Source organism: Dasypus novemcinctus, chromosome 9 (assembly GCF_030445035.2).
Source record: "Dasypus novemcinctus isolate mDasNov1 chromosome 9, mDasNov1.1.hap2, whole genome shotgun sequence".
Lineage (NCBI taxonomy): Eukaryota > Metazoa > Chordata > Mammalia > Cingulata > Dasypodidae > Dasypus > Dasypus novemcinctus.
This window is the reverse complement of record NC_080681.1, coordinates 105,913,826-105,940,567: the sequence shown is the minus strand read 5'-3', so window position 1 is coordinate 105,940,567 and position 26,742 is coordinate 105,913,826. Positions and strand designations below refer to the sequence as shown.

The 26,742-nt window shown below is 42.4% G+C and overlaps 1 protein-coding gene and 1 pseudogene across 7 annotated transcripts in view; one reads left to right on the top strand and one right to left on the bottom strand.

Moving 5' to 3' along the window:
• PTPRU (protein tyrosine phosphatase receptor type U) overlaps positions 1-26,742 on the top strand; it is a 118,584-nt gene that overhangs the window by 57,511 nt on the left and 34,331 nt on the right. For 5 of the 7 annotated variants that reach the window (XM_071217584.1, XM_071217583.1, XM_071217585.1 and 2 more), the window contains 2 exons: positions 1,697-1,726; positions 4,533-4,690. In XM_071217584.1, the coding sequence (XP_071073685.1) occupies positions 1,697-1,726; positions 4,533-4,690 (188 nt within the window). The remainder of the gene's footprint in view (positions 1-1,696; positions 1,727-4,532; positions 4,691-26,742) is intronic. The other 2 variants (XM_071217587.1, XM_058304748.1) reach the window with 1 other exon arrangement.
• LOC111762601 (dnaJ homolog subfamily A member 1-like) lies at positions 20,913-22,495 on the bottom strand (annotated as a pseudogene).

The window sequence follows — 26,742 nt, the reverse complement described above, 5'->3', positions numbered from 1 at the left end:
AAGAACCCTTGTGCTCGAGCAAGAGATGAAAGCTCACAGAGGTGAACGTCATTCATTTATTTTCATTCATTGATGGATTATTCAATTCGACTAAAAAAATGTACCATGGGATTATAATGTGCCGGGCACTGGTGGATAAAACAGACTAGGGTACTGCCCTCTTTGGGTTAATGGGGAGAGGGGCATTAAACTAGCAAAAGCACTAATAGATAGATAATTATAAATTGCGGTAAGTGCCATAGCAGAAAAGAATAGGGTGCCCAAGATTGGGGGGCAGAGAGAGGGTAGAGGACACAATTGAGTTGGTAGTTGTAGGGAGCGGTCAGGGACAACCCTCTTGAAGAAATGACATTTCAGCTGGGAACAGAAGAATGCCATTCCTCCAGACACCGAGGGCCCTGGAGCCTGGGCCCCCCACCCCTGGGTGGACACGATGTGCTGCATGACCTCGAGCCAATCTCCTGACCTGGCTGGGCCTCAGTCTCACACTCTTCTCTCTTCTCACCTTCCCAGTCTGCAGGATTTCCTTGTGAAAGGCCATTCCTTGGGGTCCCTGTCGATGGGGTGATGTGAGGGTGGGTGAAGGGAGGACCCTGGAGTGTGCCTGGAGGGGGCCCTTGGAGAGAGTGCAGAGGCAGTTCTGGGGCCAGGGTCCTGAGACCGGTGTCCGGAAGCCCAGGCCCTGCTCTGGACTCTGCCGCTGACCTATAGCGTGTCCTGGAGAAAGACATGACCCGCTGGGACTCAGCTTCCCCAGCTGTGAAATGGGAATCAGACCTGCTCTGGCTGTTACCGTGGGGGCTGTGGGGTAACACTAGGGCTCTTGGCTAATGCTGTGCTTTGGGTACCCCCATGAGGGGGTGACCTGGCTCCTTTCACAGGCCCAGAAACAGCTGAGTGGGTGAGGGGGCTCCTAGCCCCTGGGGGTCCGGCTGGAATCCTCTCTACCTTGTCCCCTCCCTGTCCCTGCCACTTTGTTCCTCCCAAGCAGATGTGTTTGTAAAGGACTGACTCTCAGGGGCAGAGGGGCCTGTGAGTGTGAGCAGCCTCAGAGACAGAGGGGGGAGGGCTGTCTGCAGGGGGTGACTGTGACCCTGGTGAGCAGTGGTTACCCTTGAGTGCAGGAGCGTGAGCCTGTGTGTGTGTGTGAGCGTTATACCTCTGTGTGTCAGTGCATGTGAATGTGTGCTTGTATGTTTTTGTATGTCCATGTCAATGTATGTGTTCAAATACATGTGTATGAGTGTGTGCATGCATGAATATGTGTTTGTGAGTACATATCAGTGTGTGTCTGCAACCACGGGTGTGTGTGTGTCAGTGTGCATTTCTGTTGGAGTGTATGTAAGGGTATATGTGAGTATCTGTGTGTGAGTGTGCATGTGTCTTTCTCTGTCTATGAGAGTGTGTGTTAGTGAAAGTTCTGCTCCTGCCCACCCCAGGCCTTTCCCTCCCTCCCCCTCCCTCATTCCAGCAGCACTGGGGAGGTTCTGGAAGGGGCCTCCGGTTCTGGGCCTTAGCAGCTGACCCCTGCCAACTGCTGGGACAAGGCTCATCTCTGGCCCCCTGGCCCTGGACAGCCCCCTTTATAGCATGGAAAGCACTCAGGCCCCTCCTGCTGGCTGGGTGCTGTCCTCAGCCTGGCACTACTGGGGCACCACGGACACAACTGTGCTGTTCTCTCTTTGCACGCTGCCAGGAGAGACCACTATGCCTACTCCTACTACCCGTAAGTAGACCTGCCTGGCCTAGTGTCCCCTGGTGCTTCACGGCCACCTCGGTCTCTGATTTTCCCACTCTGCTCTGTCACTTCTTTCTGCATCCCTCTTTGGGTGGACTTAATAATGAGTGTTGATTTTGTGGTCAGAGTCCCAGGGTCAAGACCAGCTCTGGTGAGTCTCCTGGGCAATACACGTAACCACCCTGAGCCTCAGTTTCCTTTCACTATCCATTCCAGCTGGTTGGAAGGACTTCCTGACAGCAGAACAAAGTCCACATCCAGGAGCATTCTGACGTGGGTCCTGCTCTGGAATCCACAGCCCACGTGCATGCGTGTGTGCGCGTGGGGGCTGGGGTGGTGATCCAGAGCTGTCCTCTCCGCTGGCAGCTCCGCCGACAGGGCAGACAGCTGTCAGGTCCCCACCAGCCCTTTCTCTAGCTGTGACAGCTGCCGTCTCTGCAGACCCACCATCGCCCAGACGCTTCCTCTGGGCCCAGCCCTGGATGCTGTCCTGTGGCACAGACACTGTTATCACTCTCATTTTACGGATGAGCAGACTGAGGCCCAGAGACATTAAGGGGCTTGTCACAGGTCAGAAAGTGCCAGAGCTGGGATTGCAACCTAGGCCTTCCACCTGACTCCACATCCTGCAGATTCTTCTCTGCCTTTCTGTTTCTGTCCCCTCTAACTCTGCAAGCCTTCCAGACCCGCCCTCCCCCACCCGGCCTTCTTTTCCCTCCTCTTACAGAGCAGGCTCAGATGCCCCCAGGCTAGGGAGGGCAGTTGTTTTCATCTCCTTCCAGCACCGGCCACTTGCAGGATGTCCCCCAATGCCATATTAGCTTTCCCAGCAAGCCACCCCCGCTGTGGACACACACTGAGCCCCCAGCTTGGCTTTCCAGGAATTGCTGATGAGGCAGTTCTCCTTCCCTCTCTACTCGTGCAGTTCATTTGTGAACCCAAGTGCAGAATTTTGGAAAGTGCCTGTACTACGGTTCATCTGCTGAATCTCACAGTGAGACCAGCTGGATGCCAAAAGCATTAGGGCCCCTCCTGGTGTGTCTTCTGTGGATCTGATTGGTTTGGTTCTGTTGTTCTTCCAAGTAGGCAGAGAGGCCTGGGCTGGGGGCAGAGCCTGGTGGCATGCCGCTGGAGGCTGCCGCCTCGGCCGGTATCCAGTCTCCGATGGGACCTCTCTGGCACCACTGTTGAACCAGCTTCATTGGCTGCCATCTGTCCATGACCCTCTGTCTCTTTTCCTTATGGTGTACTGGTCTCTGACCTGTCCCTCTCTCTGTCCCCTTCCCCGACTCTCTTCTCTCTCCTCGTCATGGTCCCTTTATTCTCTCTCTCCTCCCCTCCCTTCTCTGAATCCTCCTAGTTCTTTCTCCCTCTTTCCCCTCCCCCTTTCCTTTCCTCCTTCCTCCTCCTCTTCTGGTCATCAAGTTCAGGGCCCACAGGGGCCTCCAAAAGGGTCTCTGGCTCCCCCCGGGTCCCAGGGAGGTGCTGCCCAGAGCCTGGCGGGTGGGCTGGAGTGGAGGCTGGGCCCTGAGCCTTCTCGCCCAGGCTGGGAAGGCATGGGCAGCTGCAGTGGTCCCTGCGTGGACACGCGGCCATCTCCTCAGCACAGGAAGGACGTCGAGGTCCTGGCAGGGGGGGCATCTGGAGGTCTGCATGTCCTTTCCCTGCCCCAGGAGTGCTTGAGTCCAGGACAGGCCAACTGGATTTGCCTGCCTGGGAAGACGCCTTCACTGGCCTTGGTCCCCCGATGATCAGTGGCCCTGAGCCCTCGTTACCTGGAAGTCCTTCCTCAGGCCTACCCCACGACCTGCATGCTGTAAAGCCGAGCAGGAGAGTGTCTCTTTTGTCTCGAGCCTTCCCTGCCACTGGGCCCCTCCGGCTCTTCTCAGCCTCAGTGCAGGATTCTAATCGTTTCCCCCCTGCCTTTTGCTCTGCCCCTCGCTCACTGGAACTATGCCGTCTGTCTTCCCATCCCCATTTCTTCCACTTTCCTCTGAGTTCGGGAGGCAGGAGTCACAAACCCTTGTCCTCATCTCCTAAGCTGGCCTGGAGGGAGGGGACACTCACACCTCCCTCCCTGTGCTGCTTCCAGCAGGGAGCTGGGCAGGGGGCTTTTGTGGAAAGATGGCCTGTGGGGTCTCTCCTTACCACTACCGTGGTCAGTGGGGGCTCCTTGGGGCTTCTTGGAGGGGCAGGGGTGAGGTGGGGAGAAGCCCAGGCTGGCGTTCGGGCTGTGCCCTGGGGAAGACGCCTGAGCACTAGTGGGCTCAGCCGGACCCTCTGCCATGGAGGAGGAGTGTGGATGACTTGGCGTGGCCCGTCCCCACTGCAGGGGATGCAGGAGTTCAGAGACAGCCCCGCGAGGACAGGGAGAAAGGAGGGTGGGTGTGGGGCTCAGGGCGGAGGGCATTCTGGGCCTGGAGCTGGGGTGGGGGAGTGGCTGTCTGCCGTGAAGCCAGGGCAGGCCCAGAGTGGCTTTTCCTCCCCATCGCCTGGGCCCTTGGGGCCAGTGGGACTTAGGAACGGGGTCTCAGCCTGTGGCCACTGCTGCTTTGTCCCTTGCTCTCAGCGCAGGTCCCCAGAGTGGGGACCCTGCTAGCCCCTTCTGGGAGAGGCAGCAGCTCTTGGTCTGGTGGATGAGGGATGGAGGCAGAGTCACCCCAGCACCCCGAGAAACTTCTAGGATGATGCCTGCTCCTGGCCTCAAGGCCCCCTGGCCACGGGGCTCCCCACCCACGTCTGGGTGCTGTCTGGCCCAGCTCATTCTACATTTCCCGGCACCCCTCTTCTACAGGAAGCCGGTGAACATGACCAAGGCTACCGTCAACTACCGCCAGGAGAAGACCCACATGATGAGCTCCGTGGACCGGAGCTTCACGGACCAGAGCACGCTGCAGGAGGACGAGCGGCTGGGCCTGTCCTTCATGGACGCCCACGGCTACAGCCCCCGGGGTGAGTGCCTGCCCTCCTGCCCCTTCCTCATGGCCTCCTGAGCCAACAGGACGGAGCCCCTCCAGGACCCTCCGGTCAGATGAGAGCTGTAAAACCCCTAACCAAAATGTGTGCATTTATTGAGCTCCTGCTGGGCACCAGCACTGGCACTGGAAATACAGAGATGGCACAGCTCTTATCTTTTATATTGGTGGAGTTTTAGGATAATTGAGACTCAGCCACATATTAATACATAAGAGGAATGCAATAAGAGGAATGTGATAATTGCAGAAAGTGTTTGGGGGTGCCTCAGAGGAGAGTGGTGTTGTGTGCTGAGAGGGGATTTCAACACAGTCTCCCTGTTGAGCGCCTGCTGTGTGAGGTGGGATATCCAATGGCTGCGGGGGGAAGGCTCTGGAGCTGGGCCTGCCTCTCAGATCCTCCTTTTAGATGTCTGACCTTGGGCAAGGCGCTTAACCTCTGGGCGTCTGTTTCCTCCCTTTTAAAATGGGGTTAACATTGTGGGGCTGCTGGGAAGATGAAGTGCGATTGTGTGTGTAAATCATTTAGTGCTGTGTTTGGCATATGCAGGGAAAGGGCAGTGAATCTCAGTGGTTATGTGCTGGGAGCATGTTATAAAGTTTTTCATCACCTATCTTTTTGTTCTAAATTGATTTGTACAGAAGTGAATGTGTAACACTTACGAAGTTATGAAGCATAATGAGCCAACAAATACCCGTGAACTTCACTGGTGAATTAGAATATTATCCAGTTGCTCTTCCCTAATGATGTCCCCTACTTCCCTCTTAGACATAAATATTCCCCTGAAATTTGTGCTTATCATTTTCTTGGCTTGCTAGGGGTAATCTTGCCATAGGTGTATGTATCCCCAAATAAAGCATTATATAGCTTTGCTCATTTTTGAGCTTTATAAAAATGAAATCACATTGTATTTTTCAACTCAACATCATGCTTCTCATATTTACCCATGTGGATATTTTGCTGTCGTTTATTTTCTCTGACGTATAATTTTCCATTGTAGGAATATGTCACTATTTATCCGTTCTGCCATACATGCATATTTAATATGTTTCAAGTTTTCTTATGATTACAAATGAAGCTACTATGAACATTTTTGCATGAGTCTCCAGATGCACCTGTTCAGGAGATTCTAGAAATAGAATCACTGGATTGTGGAGTGTGTGCATGTGCAGCTTTACAGGACAGGGCCAAATTGTTCTCCAAGGTGCCTGGCCTTTTTCTTTTTTTTTAAAGACTTTATTTATTTATTTATTTAATTATTTCTCCCCCCTCCCCCGGTTGTCTGTTCTCTGTGTCTATTTGCTGCCTCTTGTTTCTTTGTCCGCTTCTGTTGTCTTCAGCGGCACGGGAAGTGTGGGCGGTGCCATTCGTGGGCAGGCTGCACTTTCTTTCGCGCTGGGCGGCTCTCCTTACGGGGCGCACTCCTTGCGCGTGGGGCTCCCCTACGCGGGGGACGCCCCTGCGTGGCAGGGCACTCCTTGCGTGCATCAGCACTGCACATGGGCCAGCTCCACACGGGTCAAGGAGGCCTGGGGTTTGAACCACCGACCTCCCATGTGGTAGACGGATGCCCTAACCACTGGGCCAAGTCCATTTCCCTGCCTGGCCTTTTTCTACTACTAGTAGCAGTGTGTAAGAGTTTCTTTTGCTCTCCATCAAGATCACAATGTGCCAGGCTTCTTAATTTTTGCCAGACTAGTTTGTATAAAATGGTAATTTTCTATATGCATTTCTCTGATTATTAATGAGGTTGAACATATTTTCAAATCATTTGTGGACATTCAGGTTTCTTCTTCCATGAAAATGCCTGTTCATGTCTTTTACCTAATTTTCTATAAGTTTTTTTCTGTTGCTTTCTTAGTGGTTTTTAGGAGTTCTTTATATATTTAGGATCATAATCATTTGTCACTTATGAATTGCAAATATCTTCTAGTTTATGGCTTATCTTTTCAGGTTATTTATAGAGTCTTTGGGTGAAGAGAAGATTTTTATTTTAATTTAGTCAAAATTCATCAATCCTTTTCTTTATGATTTTTACATTTTATGTTTGAAAAAATTTTTTCCTTACCCAAGATCATAAAATATTTTCTACTTTTTCTAAATGTTTGCACTTTACATTTAAATCTTTATCCATCTAGAATTGATTTTTGTGGGTGGCAAGAGCTAAGGATTTATTTTCTGTAGGGATAACCAACTGTTTCAGCATCATTTGTTATAGTCCATACTTACACCAATGATTTGCAGTGCCACCTTTATCATATATCACTTTTCCTGTATACATAGTTTGTTCCCGGGCTCTCTGTTCTTTCATCAGTCAGTTTGGTGATCTTTGTGCCAATACTGTACTACTTAATTACTGTAGCTGTCTTTTTAAAATTTTTTTATTTTTTATTTCTCTCCCCTTCCCCCTTCCCCCCAGTTGTCTGTTCTCTGGGTCTATGTGCTGCATGTTCTTCTTTTGTCTGCTTCTGTTGTCAGCGGCATGGGAATCTGTGTCTCTTTTTGTTGGGTCTTCTTGTTGTGTCAGCCCTCCGTGTGTGCGGCGCCATTCCTGAGCAGGCTGAACTTTCTTTCGTGCTGGGTGGCTCTCCTTACGGGGTGCAGTCCTTGTGCATGGGGCTCCCCTATGCGGGAGGCACCCCTGCATGGCACGGCACTGTGTGTGGGCCAGCTGCACACGGGTCAAGGAGGCCCAGGGTTTGAACCACAGACCTCCCATGTGGTAGGCAGATGCCCTATCCACTGGGCCAAGTCCACTTCCCTGTAGCTGCCTTAAGTCTTGCTATCTGAAATATCAAGCTCTCCCAACTTTGTCCTTTAAAAAGTTTGCTTGGTTATTTTTGTCTTCATTGTCTTTCTTATAAATTTTAGAATCAACTTGTCAAGTTCCGTGAAAAACTTTGTTGAGGATTTTGGTTAGATTTGTATTGAATCTATAGATCAATCTGGAGAGAATTGACATTTTGTGAAATTGTCTTTCCATTCATGAATATGATGTATCATTCCTATTTATTTAGGTCTTTAATGCCTCTTAATAATTTTCTCCATAAAATTGTGCACATCTTTTGTTAGATATATTCCCAGGTCCCTTATATTTTTGGTTGCTACTGTAAATAGTACTCTTAAAAATGACATTTTCTAATTGTTGCTGGTATATAGAAATGTGGTTGATTTTTGTATATTTATTGATCTTATATCCATACTACTTGATAAACTTTCTTAATAATCCTAATTTGTCTGTAGAATCTTTTACCTTTTCCAAGTACACAGGATCCGTGCATTTTTATAGTCTGCTTTTTCTTTCCCATTTCATATCTTTTTTTTTCTTGTCTTCTTTATGGTACTTGGTGGGACCTCCAGTAGGAAGTTGCATAGAAATGGTTACAGTAGGAGTCCTTGTCTTGTCTTCCTGATTTTAAAGGGAATGCTTTTAATATTTAAACACTGATAATGAAGTTTGCTATAGGTTTTTGGTAGAAATGTTTTATCAACTTAAGACAGTTCTCTTCTGCTTTTAATTTATTGAGAAGTTTTATTTTAAATGAGCATTTAATTTTCGAAATGCTTTTTCAGCACTGATTGTGATGATCATATTTTTTCTTTAATGTGTTAATGAGGTGAGTGGTATTTTTAGATAAAATCCAACCTGGTCATGATGTTTTATATTTTATGTACTGTTGCATTCAGTTCATATTTAAAGCTGTGTTCTTGTGTGGGATTGCTCTGTAATTTTTCTTTCTTGTACTTATCTGATTTTTGGTATCAAGATTATATTAGTTTTATAAAATGTGTCAGGGACTCTTCTTTCTTTCCATATTCTGGAAGATTGGAATATCTACTCCTTGAAAGTTTGGTAGAATTTACCTGTAAAACAATCTTGTTTTATTTTCTTTATGGAAAATGTTTAAACTTGTAATTCAATTTATTTAAAGGAGTAAAGGACTATGCAGGCTTTCTATTTCTTTTTAAGTCATTTATGGTAAGTTATATTTGTCTAGGAATTTGTCCATTTCACCCACTTAAAAAATTCATTAACATGTACTTTTTTTTTCTTTAAGATTTATTTATTTCTCTCCGCTTCTCCCCCCAGCCCCAGTTGTCTGTTCTCTGTATCTGTTTGCTGTGTGTTCTTCTTTTGTCCGCTTCTGTTGTTGTCAGTGGCACGGGAATCTGTGTCTCTTTTTGTTGTGTCATCTTTTTGTGTCAGCTCTCCATGTGTGTGGCACCATTCCTGGGCAGCTCTCCTTATGGGGTGCACTCTTTGTGCGTGTTGCTCCCCTACGCGGGGGACACCCCTGCGTGTCACGGCATTCTTTGCGCGCATCAGCGCTGTGCATGGGCCAGCTGCACATGGATCAAGGAGGCCTGGGGTTTGAACCACGGACTTCCCATGTGGTAGACGGACGCCCTAACCACTGGGCCAAGTCCGCTTCCCCAACATGTACTTTTTATTGTATTCTTTTTTCTATCTCCCTCATTAAATCTTCATCCACAGCCTTATGTAGTATATGTATTATCAACCCTTCATCTTACAAATGAGGAAAGAGAGCCTGAGAGAGGGAAAGTTACTTGTCCAGGCCAAACACCCAGAAAGTGGCAGAGTCAGGATTTAAATGCAGGTTTTTCTGAATTGAAAATTGCTGTTTCTATTGTAGACATTGACAAAAGAGTAGAATTTGGATAGGCAGAGATGGGAAAGAAAGGGCATTCATGCGTGAGGAATAGCATGTGTAAGTGCATGGAGACGTGAGGAAAACACAGAGACGTCTGATTGGACTGAATCACTCAACTGGGTGTGGAGGAGAGTTAGAGGTGAGGGTGGTACGTAGGCATGTCTTTTTGTGATTTAGATCAGAAAACCTTGTTGACTTTGATTCATCCTTAATATGAAAGTTTTTAAATAAGGACTTACCATACTGGGTAAATGGCAGGTTGGTATGATGAAGCCAGCTGGAATGTTCCCAAATTGCTGGAATGTATCCCCTTTGTCTCAGAAGTCCTGCCTACAAGAACTCTCAAGCTCTTTGGGTCCTGTCTATCCCGAGCTCTTGATCCTTACGGGTGCCAGTGGATTCCAGCCAAATGGTTTGTCACTTAAGTGCCAGGTTCTTCCATCTTCACAAGTTCTTCTTTATCAGGAAGAGGGAAATAGGGAAAGCTTGTTGGATAACAGGTTCCCAGAGTCAGATAGGTTTGGATTTAAATCCTAGTGCTGCCACTTATTTGTTGTGTGACTTTGAGCAAGTAACAACCCTCCTGGGCCTCAGTTTCCTAATTTGCATAAGGAAGATAATAATGATACCTACATCATTGGGACATTCTAAGGACTAAAAGTCCTCAAAATCGTGTCAGGTATACAAAAGTGCTCAATATGTTAGATATTGGCAGCAACTATTCCAGGCTGTGTTTCTTTAGGAAAGTTACCTACTACCTACAAACAGTGAAGAAAAGTGTAGGGTGCTACAAGTGTCCATCCCTGAGGAAAGATCTGAGAATCCTGATTTTCACACGAGGAAACAGGCCCAGAGAGCTCAAGTGATTGACAGGATTTGAGTCTAGGTCTCTGACTTCAAACCCAGTGTTCTTTCCTCTGGGCCTTTGCCCTCCACATAAAATATCAGCCAGTGGTATTCACGAAAGATATTCCACAGTCATGATGTGGTTGGGGAGAGCCCAGGAGGACCCCTGGGCTGGTTCTTACCCTTCACCGTCTCTCAGGGTCTGCTGGGCAAGCTGATCCTTGGGGTGTCTCAGATCCTACGGGGAAGTCAGGGAAGGAGAGAAGGGCCCAGGAGATGGAGGGTCCTATTAAGAGCATCGTTATTCATCATCCTGTCCCCTTCCAGTGGCTTTGTTTGTACAGCATCTTGTGTTGTTCTTAGGCTCAGCTGTAAACTGACTCCATTTTGTTCTGACTTCTTATCTGTCAGTATTATAATCAGGTGGAGTTTTTACTTATCCTCTGCCATTGCAAGCTGATCTCATGTGTATGTGTGGGGCTGTGTCAGGGCTGCCAGCCCTTCAGGATCTCTGAGATGAACCTATTAATTTCCCATCATTCTTATGTGCAACTTTCTCCATTTGGAGAACTCTCTATGGAGCTGTCAGCATGTTTCCCCAAAGAGCACTGGGACTCTCCTCTCTGTAATGGCCTCTTATTTATTTAAGATGTTGTAGGTTTGCAGAAAAATCATGAAGAGAGTACAGAGTTCCCATTTACTGCACCCCACACTCTTTTTCCTATTATTAACATTTTGCATTAATGTGATACCTTTGTTAAAATTGACAGACCAATATTATTATAATTATATTGTCAACCATAGTCCATACTTTATATTAGGGTTTGCTTGTTGTTTTATACAGTTCTATGGTGTAAAAAAATTTTTTTTTGGTTCTAGTAACATGTACACAAACTGAAATTTCCTATTTTAACCACTTTCAAGTATTTAATTCATTGGTGTTAATTACATTCATTACCATCACCATCATCTATCACCAAAACTTTTATATTACCCTGTATTAGTCAGCCAAAGGGGTGCTATTGCAAAATACCAGAAATTGGTTGGTTTTTATAAAGGGTATTTATTTGGGGTAGGAGCTTACAGTTACCAGGACATAAAGCATAAGTTACTTCCCTCACCAAAGTCTATTTTCACGTTGGAGCAAGATGGCTGCTGATGTCTGTGAGGGTTCAGGCTTCCTGGGTTTCTCTGGGCTCAGCTCCTGTTTTTTCACAAGGTCAGCTGTAGACTATGAGGCTCTCTAGGCTTTGCCTCTCTCCACAAGGTCAGCTGTAGACTATCAGGCGAACGGCTCTGTCTTTCTCCCTGGCGCTCCAGTTTCAGTATCAAACTCCAACATCAAAACTCCAACATTAAAACCTCCCAGCTCTGTCCTTTGTCATGCTTTTTATCTGTGAGTCCCCATCCACCAAAGGATGGGGACTCAATGCCCTACTGGCACAAGAGGTTTACTTAATTACTTAATCAAGTAAACTTATGAATCCAATATAATCTAATATGCCCAGAGGAGACGTTTACAAACATAATCCAATATTTCTTTTTGGAATTCATCAATAATATCAAACTGTGGTGGATGGGGACTCAATGCCCTACTGGCACAAGAGGTTTACTTAATTACTTAATCAAGTAAACTTATGAATCCAATATAATCTAATATGCCCAGAGGAGACGTTTACAAACATAATCCAATATTTCTTTTTGGAATTCATCAATAATATCAAACTGCTACACACCCCAAAGAGAAAGTCTCCATTCCCTACCCCCACCCCCATCTCTGTTCCTAATAATCTGTAATCGAATTTCTGATTCTATGAACTTGAATATTCTAATTATTTCAGATGAGTGAGATCATTCAGTATTTGTCCTTTTGTGATTACTTTGTTTCACTCAGCGTGATGTTTCCAAGATTCATCCATATTGTAGCATGTATCACAATTCATTCTTTTTTATGACTCAAAAAATGCACTACATTTTTTAAAAAAGATTTTTTAAAAAGTGTGTGAGGTATATGGAATCCCCTATATTTTCTTTTTATAAAAAAAGATTTATTTTATTTATTTCTCTCCCCTTCCCCTCTGCCCCCGCCCCAGTTGTCTGTTCTCTGTGTCCATTTGCTGTGTTTGTTGCGTGTTCTTTCTTTATCTCTTCTGTTGATGGACACTTATTTTGCTTCTACCTTTGGCAATTGTGAGTGATGCCTTAGTGTAACTGGTATGCAGATATCTTTTTGAGTCCCTGCTTTCAATTTTTTTGGGTATGTACCTAGAAGTAGATTGCCAGGTCATATGGTAGCTCTGTGTTTAACTTGTTGAGGAACTACCAAACTCTTTTCCACAGCAGCTTAACCATTTTATCTTCCCTCCAATAATGTATGAGGGTTGCTGTTTCCATTATTTTCTGTTTTAAATAGTAACCATCTTAGTGGGTATGAAATGGTATCTCATTATGGTTTTGATTTGCGTTTTCCTAGTGGCTAATGATGTTGAGCATCTTTTCATGTACTTATTGGCCATTTGTTTATCTTCTTTGGAGAGATGTCTGTTCAGTCCTTTATCCAATTTAAAATTGGGTGTTTGTCTTTTTGTTAAGTTGTAAGAGTTCTTATATATTCTGGGTATTTTCTTTTTTAAAAGATTTATTTTCTTTATTTTTCTCCCCTTCCCCCTCATTGTCTCTCTGTGTCCATTCGCTGTGTGTTCTTCTGTGTCTGCTTACGTTCTTGTCATGCGGGACCAGGGAACTGTGTTGTTTTTCTATTGCATCATCTTCCTGCGTCTGCTCTCTGCGTGTGCCTGGGCGGGCTGCATTTTTTCGTGCGGGGCGGCTCTCCTTACGGGGTGCACTCCTTGCGCGTGGGGCTCCCCTACGCAGGGGACACCCCTGTGTGGCACGACAATCCTTGTGCATGACAGCAATGCGCAGGGGCCAGCTTACCACATGGGTCAGGAGGCCCTGGGTTATAGAACCCTGGACCCCCCATGGTAGGCGGATGCTCTATCAGTTGAACCACAACTGCTTCCCTATTTTGGATAGTAAATCCCTATCAGATATATGATTTCCAAATATTTTCTTACATTCTCCAGGTGGTCTTTTCTCATTTTTTTTTTTTTCAGATTTACTTATTTATTTTCCCCCTTCCCCTCCTCCCACGCTGCTGCTTTTGCTGTCTATGTTGTCTTCTCATTTTCTCTCCTTGGGATTCACCAGGATTCAATCCTGGAGACCCCTGATATGGAGGGACGTTCCCTGTCAATTGTGCCACCTCAATTCCTGGTTTCTGCTGCACTTCACCATGACTCTCCCCTTGTATCTCTTTTGATGCGTCATCATCTTGCTGCGTGACTCACTTGCGCGGGTACTGGCTCACCAGGCGGTCACTAGTGTGGGAACTGGTTTGCCACGTGGGAACACTTTCTCTTCTTTTTCACCAGGAGCACCCAGGGATCAAAGCCGGGTCCTCCAATATGGTAGGTGGAAGCTCTATCCCTTGATCCACATCTGCTTCCCCCTCATTCTTGATAATGTCCTTTGCTGCACAAAGTTTAAATTCTGATGAAGTAGAATTTATGTATTTTTCTTTGGTTGTGTATGTGTTTGGTGTGAAGTCTAAGAAACCATTGCCTACTGCAAGGTCCTGGAAATGTTTCTTCTATATTTTCTCCTAGGAGTTTTTTTTAATTTTTAATTTTTAATTTTTCAATTTTTATTGAAGTATGTCATTCATACATGAAAGCACATAAACAATAAGTGTATAGTGAGGATTGCAAACTTAAAAATAAGCATACATAACATCACACAGGGATCTCATACATCACCCCTCCACAAACTCTTTGCATTGGTGTGAAACATTTGTTACAAACTATGCTAGAGCATTGTTAAAATATTACTACCAACTGTATTCCTTATCTTACATTTGGTGTATTTTTCCCCCAACCCCTTCTTAGGTGGAAAGCTTTCAGTCTTTCACCATTGAGTATGTTAGCTGTGCAATTTTCTTGTATACCCTTCATCATGGTGGGGAAGTTTCCTTCTCTTCCTAGTTCACTAGGAATTTTTATCAAGAAGGGGTTCTAGATTTTGTCAAATGCCTTTTCTGTGTCAATTGAGATGATCATGTTTTTTTTTTTTTCCTTCATTCCATTAATGTAGTGTATCATATTAATTGATTCTCTTCTTTTGAATCACCCTTGCTCCGAGGATAAATCATACTTGGTTGTGGTGTATAATCCTTTTAATGCGCTGTTAGAGTCAGTTTACTAGTATATTCTTGAGGATTTTTGCATCTATATTCGTAAGGGATATTGACTTGTAATTTTCTTTTCTTGTGAAGATATCATTATCTGGCCTTGCTGTTATTGATGCTGGCCTCATAGAATGTGTTAGGAAGTGTTCCCTCTTCTTCAGTTTTTTTTTGGAAGAGTTTGAGCAAGATTGGTGTTGATTCTTCTTGAAATATTTGATAAAATTCATCGGTGAAGCCATCTGGTCCTGGGCTTTTCTTTGTTGGGAGGTTTTTGATGACTAACTCATTTTCTTTACCTGTTATTGGTTTTGAGGTCTTCTATTTCTTCTTGATTCAGTTTAGGTTTTCCCAGGAATTTGTCCATTTCAAATAGTTTAATTTGTTGGTGTACAGTTTTCTATTATTATCTTTTTCATTTATGATTTAAGTTATTTGTATCCTCTCTATTTTTCACTGTCTTAGTCCAGCTAAAGATTTGTTGATTGTATTGATCTTTTTAAAGAACCAACTTTTGGTTTCACTGAGTTTCTCTGTTGTTTTTCAGTTTTTTGTTTCATCGATCTCTCTTCTAACCTTTGTTATTTCCTCTTTTCTACTTATATTGGGATTAGTTTGCTTTTCTTTTTCTAGTTTCTCCATATGTGAGATTAAGAGCTATAACTTCCTCTCAGAACTACCATCGCTGCATCCTAGTTTTTTTTTTAGCAATTTTATTGAGATATATTCATATACCATACAATTCACTCAAAGTGTACATCCAGTGGGTTTTGTTATAATCACAGAGTTCTGCATACATCACCACAATCAACATTAGAGTATTTTCGTTACTCCAAAAAAAAACAACAACCCCACCTCTTAGCAGTTACTTTTCAATTCCTCTATCCATATCCTGCCATACATATCTGCTAATCTAATTTCGTCTCTAGACGTTTATTTATATTTATATTTTATATAAATGGAATCTAATAATTGTAGTACTTAGTGACTGATTTCTGTCACTTATGATAATGCTCTTTTTTATAATTTATAAAAAATACTAGTGTAAATACTATTCACTGCAGTTCATAGTTTGCTTTAGGTGCATTTAGCTCATCTACTACCTTATTATCAACATCTTTTAATATTAAACATGCACATGTTATATGTGAACATATATGAATGAAGAACATTCATATATCTATACTATTCAACACACTTATCTGCAACAGGGTTCACTGTGCTATACAGTCCCATGTTTCGTCCTTCAGCTTTTCTTCTAGTGACACACATCCCTAAACTTTCCCTTTCAAACACAGTTGTATCCCCATATTGGTGCTGCTAATTACATTCACTCTAATGGGCTATCTCATCTCTATCCAATTCCAAGCCTTATAATCAACCTTATTACTAATTCTGCACACATTAAGCCACTGCTCCTCATTCTCTATCCTCATTCTATCTTTTGGTGACCGATCTTCCAACTATTAACTCCATGACTTTTCTCATTATATTTAGTTCATATTAGTGAGATCATAATGTCCTTTTGTGTCTGGCCTGTTTCACTTAACATAATATCAAGGGTCATCCATGTTGTCATGTGCATCACAACTTCATTTCTTCTTACAGCTGAATAATATTCCATTGTATGTATATACCACATTTTGTTTATTCATTCATCTGTTGATGGATACCTGGGTTGTTTCCATCTTTTAGCAATTATGAGTAATGCTGCTATGAACATCGGCGTGCAAATGCCTGTTGGCATCCCTACTTTCAGTTTTTTTTTTGAGTATATACCTAGGAATATGATTGCTGGATCTTATGGCAGCACTATATTTAATCTCCTGAGGAACTGCCAAAAACAGTCTTCCACAGCAGCTGCATGATTCTGCACTCCCACCAATGGTGAATAAGTGTTCCTATTTCTCCACATCCCTTCCAACACTTATAGTTTTCTGTTTTTGTTTTTTTTTAAAAATAGCTGCCATTCTAATAGGTGTGAAATGATTCCTCATTGTAGTTCTGATTTGCATTTCCCTAATAACTAGTGATATTGAACATCTTTTCGTACTTTTTTTTTGCCGTTTGTATTTCTCTTTGGAAAAGTATCTATTAATGTCTTTTGCCCATTTTTAAAATTGGGTCATTTGTCTTTTTATTGTGGAGTTATAGGATCTCTTTATATACCATGGATATCAAACCCTTATCAGATATATGGTTTCCAAGTATTTTCTACCATTGAGTGGAGTGCCTTTTGACATTCTGGATAAAGTCCTCTGGAGTACAAAAGCATTTAATTTTGAGAAGGTCCCATTTATCTATTTTTTTCTTTGGTTGCACCTGCTTTGGATGTAAGGTCTAAGGAACCACCTCCTACAACCAGATCTTGAAGATGCTTTCCTGCATTTTCTTCTAGGAGTTTTATGGTCCTGGCTTTTAATATTTAGCTCTTTGATCCCTTTTGAGTTAATTTTTTGTATAAGGTATGAGATAGGGGTCCTCTTTCATTCTTTTGGATATGGTTATCATCCAGTTCTCCCAACTCTGTTTGTTGAAGAGACTCTTCTGTCCCAGTTGAGTGGGCTTGGTAGCCTGGTCAAAAATCAGTTGAGGGGAAGCGGATTTGGCTCAACTAATAGAGCGTCCACCTACCACATGACCCATAAGGTGAGCTGACCCACATGCAGTGCTGTTGCGTGCAAGGAGTGCCCTGCCATGCAGGAGTGTCCCCTGCATAGGGGAGCCTCACGTGCAAGGAGTACGCCCCGTAAGGAGAGCTGTCCCACATGAAAAAAAGCACAGCTTGCCCTGGAGTGGTGCCCCACACATGGAGAGCTGACGCAGCAAGATGATGCAACAAAAGAGACACAGATTTCTGGTGCTGCTGACAAGAATGCAAGTAGACACAAAAGAACACACAGCGAATGGACACAGAGAGCAGACAACTGGGGGGTGGGCAGGGAAGGGGAAAGAAATAAATAAAAAATAAATCTTTAAAAAAAAAATCAGTTGAGGGAAGTGGATGTGGCTCAACCAACTGGGCTCCCATCTACCATATGGGAGGCCCTGGGTTCTCTTCCTGGGGCCTCCTTGTGAGGACAAGCTAGCCCGTGCCTGAGAGCTGACGGCCCATGCCTTTAGAGAGCTGGCGCAGCAAGGTGATGCAACAAAGGGAGACAAGCAGACACAGAAGATATCACAGAGATAGCAGACAGCAAGCAAGTGGCGTCATGGGAGGGGGGGATTAAAAAAAAATCAATTGACCATAGAGCTGAGGGTCTATTTCTGAACTCTCAGTTTGATTCTATTGATCTATAAGTCTGTCTTTATGCCAGTACCATGCTGTTTTTTTTTTTTCAAGAACTTGAATCTATCATCTTTATTTTTTTAAATTTTTCTCCCCTTCCCTCCACCCCAGTTGTCTGCTCTCTGTGTCCATTCTCTGTGTGTTCTTCTGTGACTGCTTCTGTCCTTATCAGTGGCACCGGGAATCAGTGTTTCTTTTTGTTGTGTCTTCTTGTTGTGTCAGCTCTCTCTGTGTGTGGCACCATTTCTGGGCAGGTTGCACTTTCTTTCGCCCTGGGCAGCTCTCATGGGGCGCACTCCTTGTGCGTGGGGCTCCCCTACGAGGGGGACACTCCTGCGTGGCAGGGCACTCCTTGTGCACATCAGCACTGTGACCATGCTGTTTTTTGATCACTGTAACTTTGTAATGTGTTTTAAAGTCAGGAAGTGTGAGTCTGCAGACTTCGTTCATATATATATGCAGCGATCAGCAACACTTTTATTAAAGAAGTAAAACCACTCCCAAGGAAAGAAGTAAGTTAAGGAAATCTATGGAAGCATTAACCATTTTAATAGAAAGCCATAATATGTCTTCATGGGGGCTGAAAAGCATTTGATGAAACTCAACATCCTTTCTTTATGAAAACCCTCTTTAAAACAGGAAGAGATGTAGGCTTTCCTAGGATTTTTTTTTCACTAATTTTTTCCTTTTTAAATACATTTTTGGCTATTTAGGGTCCCTTTCCCATCCAATAAAAAGTAAATAAATTTACTTTTCCATTTTCTTCAAAGTAGGCTGTTGGAATTTTTATTGGGATTACATCGAATCTGTAAGTCATTTTGGGTAGAACTGACATCTGAACAATATTTAGTCTTCCAATTCATGAACACAGAATGAATGTCCTTCCATTTGTTGAGGTCTTCTTTAATTTCTTTTAGCAATGTTTTCTGGTTTTCTGATTACAGATCCTTTTCACCCTGGTTAAATTTATTCCTAGATATTTGATTGCTTTACTTACTAATGTAAATTGAATTTATTTCATAATTTCCTAGTCAGATTGTTCATTTTTAGTGTATATAGAAACACTACTGATTTTTGCTTGTTGATCTTGTATCCTTCCACTTTGCTGAATTCATTTATTAGCTGTAGTAGCTTAATTGTCGATTTTTCAGGGTTTTCTAAATATAGGATCATGTCATCTGCAAATATTGAACATTTTACTTCTTCCTTTCTAATATGGATTCCTTTTATTGATTTTTCTCACCGAATTGCTCTAGCTAGAACTTGTACTACATTATTGAATAAGGTACTAGATATTGTCAAATGCCTTTTCTGTGTCAATAGATATGATCATGTGATTTTTTTCTCCTTCAATTTGTTAATGTGGTGTATTACATTAATTGATTTTCTTGTGTTGAACCACTCTTGCATACCTCAGATAAAACCCACTTAATCATAGTATATAACTCTTTTAATGTGCTGTTGGATTTGATTTGCCTCTGTGTTTATTAGAGAGATTGATCTATAGTTTTCTTTTCTTATATCACCTTTTCTGACTTTGGTATTAGGCTGTTGTTCATAGAATGAGTTAGATAGTGTTCCCTTGGCTTCAATTTTTTGGGAAGAGATTGAACAAGATTGGTATTAATTCTTGAAACGATTTGTAGAATTCACCTGTGAAGCCATTTGGTCTTGGCTTTTCTTTGTTGGGAGGTTTTTGATGACTGATTCAACTTCTTGTGATCGGTTTGTTGAAGTCTTCTTATTCTTCTCCTTTCAGTGTGGGTAGTTTATGTGTTTCTAGAAAGTTGTTCATTTCATCTAAATTGTTTAATTTGTTGGCATAGAGTTGTTCAGTCTCTTCTTAGGATCTTTTGTATTTCTGTTGGATCACTAGTAATGCCCCCTCCCTCTCATTTTTGATTTTATTTATTTACATTTTCTCCCTTTTTTTCTTTGTCAGTCTAGCTAAGGGTTTGTTGATTTTGTTGATCTTCTCAAAGAACCAACTTTCGGTTTTTGTTGATTATCTGTATTTTTTTTTTCTCAATTTCATTTATTTCTGCTCTAATCATTGTTTTATTTTTTCTTTCTGCTTGCTTTGGGATTAGTTTGCTATGCTATTATTTTTCTAATTCCTCCAGCTTTGCAGTTAGGTCTTTGATTTTAGTTCTTTTTTTCTCTTTATAATCAGTATATTAAGGAGACATTCATACATTTCAAGAATCGCTTAAATTTTGATACCCAGATTTAAGCATGTGAACATACGATGTCTTTTAAAACATACAATTAAAGCTATTCATCATAATTTGCCAGACTACCAACATTAAATTACAGTTAAGTGGTTTAAAGTGAGCCCAAGGAACACCTTCCTATCTCATATGTGCAAACTACTCCTCCATGTAAATTTCTCTTCACCTTAACTTCTGAGTTACCCAGCTTCTACAGTCAGTGCTCTGGGGCTTATCATGGTCCAAAGAGAAGGGGTTAAAAAAAAAAGTAACCAGAACTGAGCAATGTAGGTATACATTAAAAAAAAGATGGCACAGCAGAAGGGAATGCAACTGTAGAAGTACATGCCCCTCAAGAAGCAGCGTGTTACAAAAAACCCCTTCTTTAGAAAGGTATCATTTCTGTTACTGATAACAGACTAAATTATATACTGTGCCATCTTAAAATAACATTTGAGGCAATAGTATAAATGCAGAAACATTACCCCAAATCCCACTTAATACAAGTAACTATACAGACCAACACTTCTCTACAAACTTTTTTTCTCATTGCCAGTTAAATACAGTTTTAAGTTCATAGCTTAAAAATGAAGGGTCAATACATACACACTGAAGTCAATACCTATACCTATACCTAGCATTTCACGTATACAGCGAGAAATGATTACAAGGTATGGCCTAACAAATGCTAATTTTACTTTTTTTTTTTTAAACCCAAAGTCATATTAAACTTCATCTTGCACACTTAAGTCATTGTACATACAGGGCAAAGTCAGAGCTTTTATATCTGAGTTTATCTTCATTTGACTTTTGAAACATTACTATAGTTGAATATTATAACAAAAATGGTAGCAAGTAGTGAGCATATTATGATTACAATCTTTCACTTATTCACTACTGCAAATAAAATGCCAGTAGTGAGTGTTAGTCACTGGCCCCACTAAGAGGTTTGACACTGAACGCCACGTCTGGGATGATGTTCCTCACACTCATATGCCTATCCATTGTAATGGTGCCATCTTTCCTGATGGGGATAAAAGTCCACCAGTTCTACCTGGTCCATTTCATCAGTTTCTTTCCTCTCATGTAGTTTTTCCAGCAGAGACAGTTTATCAGCAGAGAGAAAGTCATTCTCAGGGAAGTTTACCTTGAATTCAGTGATTAGGCGACCCTTTTCATAAGGCCTACGATAAATTGGAATGCCTTCATTTAGCACACACTTGGTATCTCCATGCTTGACAATCTGACCTGGATGAGGGTGATGACTATGGTTTGGTTGTCAGGAGTGGATATTAGGGAAGCAGATGTGGCTCAACTGATAGAACATCCATCTACCATATGGAGGGTCCAGGGTTCAAACCCAGGGCCTCCTGACCTGTGTGGTGAGCTGGCCCATGCGCAGAGCTGCTATGCGCAAGGAGTACCGTGCCATGCAGGGGTGCCCCCACATAGGGGAGCCCCACCCTCAAGGAGTGTGCCCCACAAGGAGAGCCACCCTGCATGAAAAAAGTGCAGCCCACCCAGGAGTGGTGCTGCACACAGAGAGAGCTGACGCAGCAAGATGACACAACAACAACAAAAAAGCGACAGAGTTTCCTGGTGCTGCGTGAGAAGAATGCAAGCAGACACAGAACACACAGCGAATGGACACAGATAGCAGACAACAGGAGGGAAGGGGAGAGAAATAAATAAATAAAATAAATCTTAAAAAAAAAAGTGGATATTGGCTTTTGGAAGCCACACATGCTTCAACCAGCTGTATGTCCATACACATGGAAAGGTCTTCTCATCTGGTGAAAACAGCATGATCCGTCCGATCTAAAACAATGGTAATATCTCCTGGCTCCAGTCCTGGCACTTGGTCTCCTTCACCATGGAATGCTATTTTCTGACCGTCTTTCATGGCTTTATCAATATTAATTTCTAGAATCTTCTCCTAAGTTGTCTTCCTTTCATTGCATCTTTTATATCTGTTCCCCATGGCCCTGGTTCTCCATGCATACGGACTGAATTTGCTGAACCATTCCAGGTTCTATCTGATGAATTCTTATTTGTATTCCAGTCCTTCAACAATTGGGACAGCATTCTACTGCTCCTTTTTTACCACCTGGGCCTTCACATCTGTTGCAAATCAGTCTTTTGCAGAGCTAGTTTTCTGGTTGCACCGTTATATAAATCTTCTAAAGTTACTGAGCACTGATGTACAACATTTTTACCTCTCCTTTCTCTCTTCATCCTTCCACCACTGCCAAAAAACATATCAAAGATGTCTATGGGAGAGCCAAAACTCCCATCTGCTCCACCCTCTCTGATGGCCTGTTCTCCTTTGTCATGTAATTCGGTTTTCTTTGCATCAGAGAACACTTCATAAGCTTGAGAAATCTGTTTAAACTTCTCACCCTCATTTGGATCCTTATTAAGGTTGTACTACAAGGCTACTTTCCTGTAAGCCTTTTTGAACTCTTCCTGGGTGGCATTGCATTTGACTCCCAAAACATCATAGTAAGTGGTTTCTTTCACCATTTTCTACCACCGGAGAGCTGAGACCAGTGAGGGTAGCACAGCTTGGGCAACCACTGCTCCTCTGCCTCTCACCGAGTGTTCTGGAAAGTTCTGTTTTTCTTTTTTAATGTAAGCACTTAGGGCTATAGATTTCCCTCCCAGCACTGCCTTTGCTGTATCCCATAGTTTTTTTTTTTTTTCAGGAGGCACTTGCATTGAACCTGGGACCTTGTTCTTGGGAATCAGGTGCTCAACCATGTGAGCTACGTCCACTCCCCAGTATTCCATAGGTTTTTTTGTTTTTTTTTGGTTTTTTTTTGGTACTGAGGTGGGGGATTAAGCCCCAGACCTTGTATGTGGAAAGCTGGTGCTTAACCACTGAGCCACATCAGCTTTCCTGAGTTGTTTTTTTTTGTTTATTTTGTTTGTTTGTTTTTTTAAAAAATTTTTTCAGGAGATTCTGGTAACTGAACCTGGGACCATAACCACTTGGGCCACTACCGCTCCCATCCATAGGTTTTGATATGCTGTGTTCTTGTTTTCATTTGTCTTGAGATATATACTGATTTCTCTTGCAATATCTTCTTTGACCCACAGATTGTTTAAGAGCGTGTTGTTTAACCTCCATATATTTGTAAATTTTCCCATTTTTTGTCTGTTAATGAACTCCACTTTCATTCCATTATAATCAGAGAAAGTGCTTTGTATAATATCAGTCTGTTTAAATTTATTGAGACCTGTTTTGTGATCCAACATATAGTCTATCCTGGAGAAAGACCCATGAGCAATTGAGAAGAGTGTATGTCCTGCTGTTTTGGGGTATAATGTTAAAAAATGTCTATTCAGTCTATTTCATTTATCATTTTCTTCAAACTCTGTTTTCTTATTGATCTTCTGTCCAGATGTTCTATCCAATTATGAGAGTAGTATCATTGAAGTACTGAAGTTTCCAGCTATCATTGTAGAGATGATTATTTCTCCCTTCTGTTTTTGCCAGGGTATTTTTGGGTACCAAGGTTAGGGGCATAAATATTTGATTGTTATTTCTTCTTGGTGAATCGCGCCCTTGTCCTTCTTTGACTCTTACAGTGGTTTTGCATTTAAAATCTGTTTTAAATCTGGTTGTTTTAAATTCTGTGTCTTGTCAGGATTTTTAATTTGTTCCTTTGGCTGGGCCATATCTGCCTGTTTCTTAGTATGGCTTGTAATTTTTTGCTGATGTCTAGGCATCTGATTCTGTTGGTGAGTTTATTGCGATAGTCAATTTCTCTCTCTTGTCTAGGATATTACTGTTGAGTAGCTTTATTTTTCATGTCTCTTCTTTGATTTTTAGTTCAACTTATTCTAAATCTTTAAAATTGTCCTTTTTATGTTATCAAAACAGGGCCAGGAATCCACTCCTAGGGCGCAGACCAGATCTAAGCGGCTCTGGGAATAGGGACAGGAGAGACTCCAAAAGGCCTTTTCTCCCCTTTCATTTTCCCAGCCTACCAGCAGATGTACTTATCAGTGAACTTTTCCATGGAGGTCTTTTCCAACCTGGCTGGTATTTCCGGGCCGGTTAGAGCCTGGATTCAAAGCTGGGCCCTGCTGTCTAAACTCGTTTTGAGGAGAAACCACACTCAGCCCACCGCCGCACTCTTCCTCTTTCCAGGGAGGGTAATGCCCGTTCCCCTCTCAGGAGGCAGCAGTCAGCCACTGGTTTTATTGAGACTGGTTGCCTCGAGGGTGGGTGGGCACCATTCCCTGATGTGGGGTAATGCACAGTTTTCGTTTTGACCTCTTTGTCTCTCTGTTCCACTCCTTCCTGGAGGAAGCATGTGGCACTCCCCTGGTCTGCAGCTGTTTTGGACAGCTTCTGCCCTTCCTCTGTTGTTTTTGTAGGAGAGGTGAACCCTGCTGACTTCTTTCTGTAATTCCATACCATGTTTTTTTTTCATTCGCCTCAAGATATTTCCTAATTTCCCTTGTGATTTCTTATTTAACCCATTGGTTGTTTAAGCATATATTGTTTGATTTCTACCTATTTGTGACTTTTCCTCTTTCCCCTCTGTTGATTTCTAGCTGCATTCCATTGTGGTCAGAAGAAATACATAGTATAATTTCAGTCATGCTAAATTTATTGGCCTTGTTTTGTGACCTAACATATAGTTTATCCCTGAGAATGATCCATGTGCTCTAGAGAAGAATATGTATTTTGTTGTTATTGGTTGAAGTATTCTATATGTGTCTGGTTTAATTGGTTTATAGTATCATTCAATTCTTCTTTTTCCTTATTGATCTTCTGTCTAGATATTCTATGCATTATTGAAAGTGATGTATTGATGTCTTCATATATTAATGTAAAACTGTCTGTTTCTTCCCTTCATATAGTCAATATTTGTTTCATATATTTTGTTGTTCTGCTGTTAGGTACATATATTTTTTTAAAGATTTATTTATTTTTTCTCCTCCCCCCCCCTCCAGTTGTCTGCTCTCTGTGTCCATTCGCTGTGTGTTCTTCTGTGACCACTTCAATCCTTATCAGTGGCACCAGGAATCTGTGTTTCTTTGTGTTGTGTGTCATCTTGTTCTGTCAGCTCTCCGTGTGTGTGGCACCATTCTTGGGCAGGCTGCACTTTCTTTTGTGCTGGGCAGCTCTCCTTACGGGGCGCACTCCTTGCACGTGGGGCTCCCCTACGTGGGGGCACCCCTGTGTGGCAGGGCACTCCTTGTGCACATCAGCGCTGCACATGGGCCAGCTCCACATGGGTCAAGGAGGCCTGGGGTTTGAACTGCGTACCTCCCATGTGGTAGGTGGACACCCTATCCATTGGGCCAAGTCCGCTTCCTGGTACATATTTATTTATAATAGGTTTATCTCATGTTAAATCAACTTTTTATTTTATCAGTATATAGAGTCCTTTTTTGTCCCTTATGACAGTTTTTGACTTAAAGTTTGTTTTATTTGATATTAGTATAGAACTAATGGACTATTTTTACCCATTAGTATAGAAAAATGGAATATTTTTACCCATCCTTTCACTTTCAGCCTACTTGTGTCTTTGAATTTTAGGTGAGTTTCTTATAAGCAACATATAGTAGGCTCATGTTTTGTTTTCTTTTCTCCATTCTGTCAATCTTTGCCTTTTGATTGGAGATTTTTGTAAGTGTCTGGAGATTTCAATCCATTTACATTTTAAAGTAACTTCTGATAATGTAGGACTTTCTTCTGCCATTTTGCTGTTTGTGTTTTGTAAGTCTTATAACTTTTTTATCCCTCAGTTCTTCCATTATTACCTACTTTCATATTTATTTGATCTTTGGTATTGAGCCATTTTCATCCCTTCTCATTTCTTTCTGTATATGTTGTTCAGATATTTCCTTTGTGGATACCATGGGGGAGTTTATACTTAACATACTAGATTTACAAAAATCTTGTTCAATTTGTTATCTGCTTAACTAAAACGAATCATGCACAGATTGTATTCTTATTTATTTCTCCACTCCTTCGCCTTTGTTATTCTCATCACAAATTATATTTTTGTACATTTTAGTACAGAACTATAGATTTATCATTACTTTTTATGCATTTTCATTTTAGATCCTAAAAAATTAAAAAGTGGAGTTACCAAAATGCAATCTGATAGTACTGGCATTTGTAATTATCGGTGTAGTTACCTTCATTGGAGATCTTTATTTCTTTATACTCGTTTGATGTACTGCCTAGTGTCCCTCACTCCCTCTAACATTGCTTATAGGGCATGTCTACTGGTGATGAACTCCCTCAGCTTTTGTTTATCTAGGAAATTCTAATCTTGTCTTCATTTTTGAAAGACAGTTTTGCTGGATGAAAGTTATTCATTGGTATTTATTTTCTCTAATTCCAGGAGCTAAGAAAAACAAACAAATACAAAAGACACCTTTCATAGTCTTTGCAAATTGGCTCTATGTTGGCTGTTGCTGTCAGTTTAGCCCTCTTACCAATAAATTTGAAAAACAGCCTGAAGCAAAAGCAAAGGGTCCTTTCTAGGCTTTTCTGAGTATTTGTCTTTTCCTGGGAATGTGCTTGTGCCTTAGGAATTCTCTAATTTTAGGGACCCGAATACCCCTTCTTCTCCCTATGAAATAGCCTTTCCCTATCCTAGGTGTTCCATTGTATTTCTTAAAGCTGGTAATCCATTGCCCCATGTCATGGTGATTTGATTCTTTCTTACTATAATTTCTTAAACTGATTTAGCTGTCTACAAGATTATTCTGTGTACAAGGCAAGCTCTGGGATGGTGAGC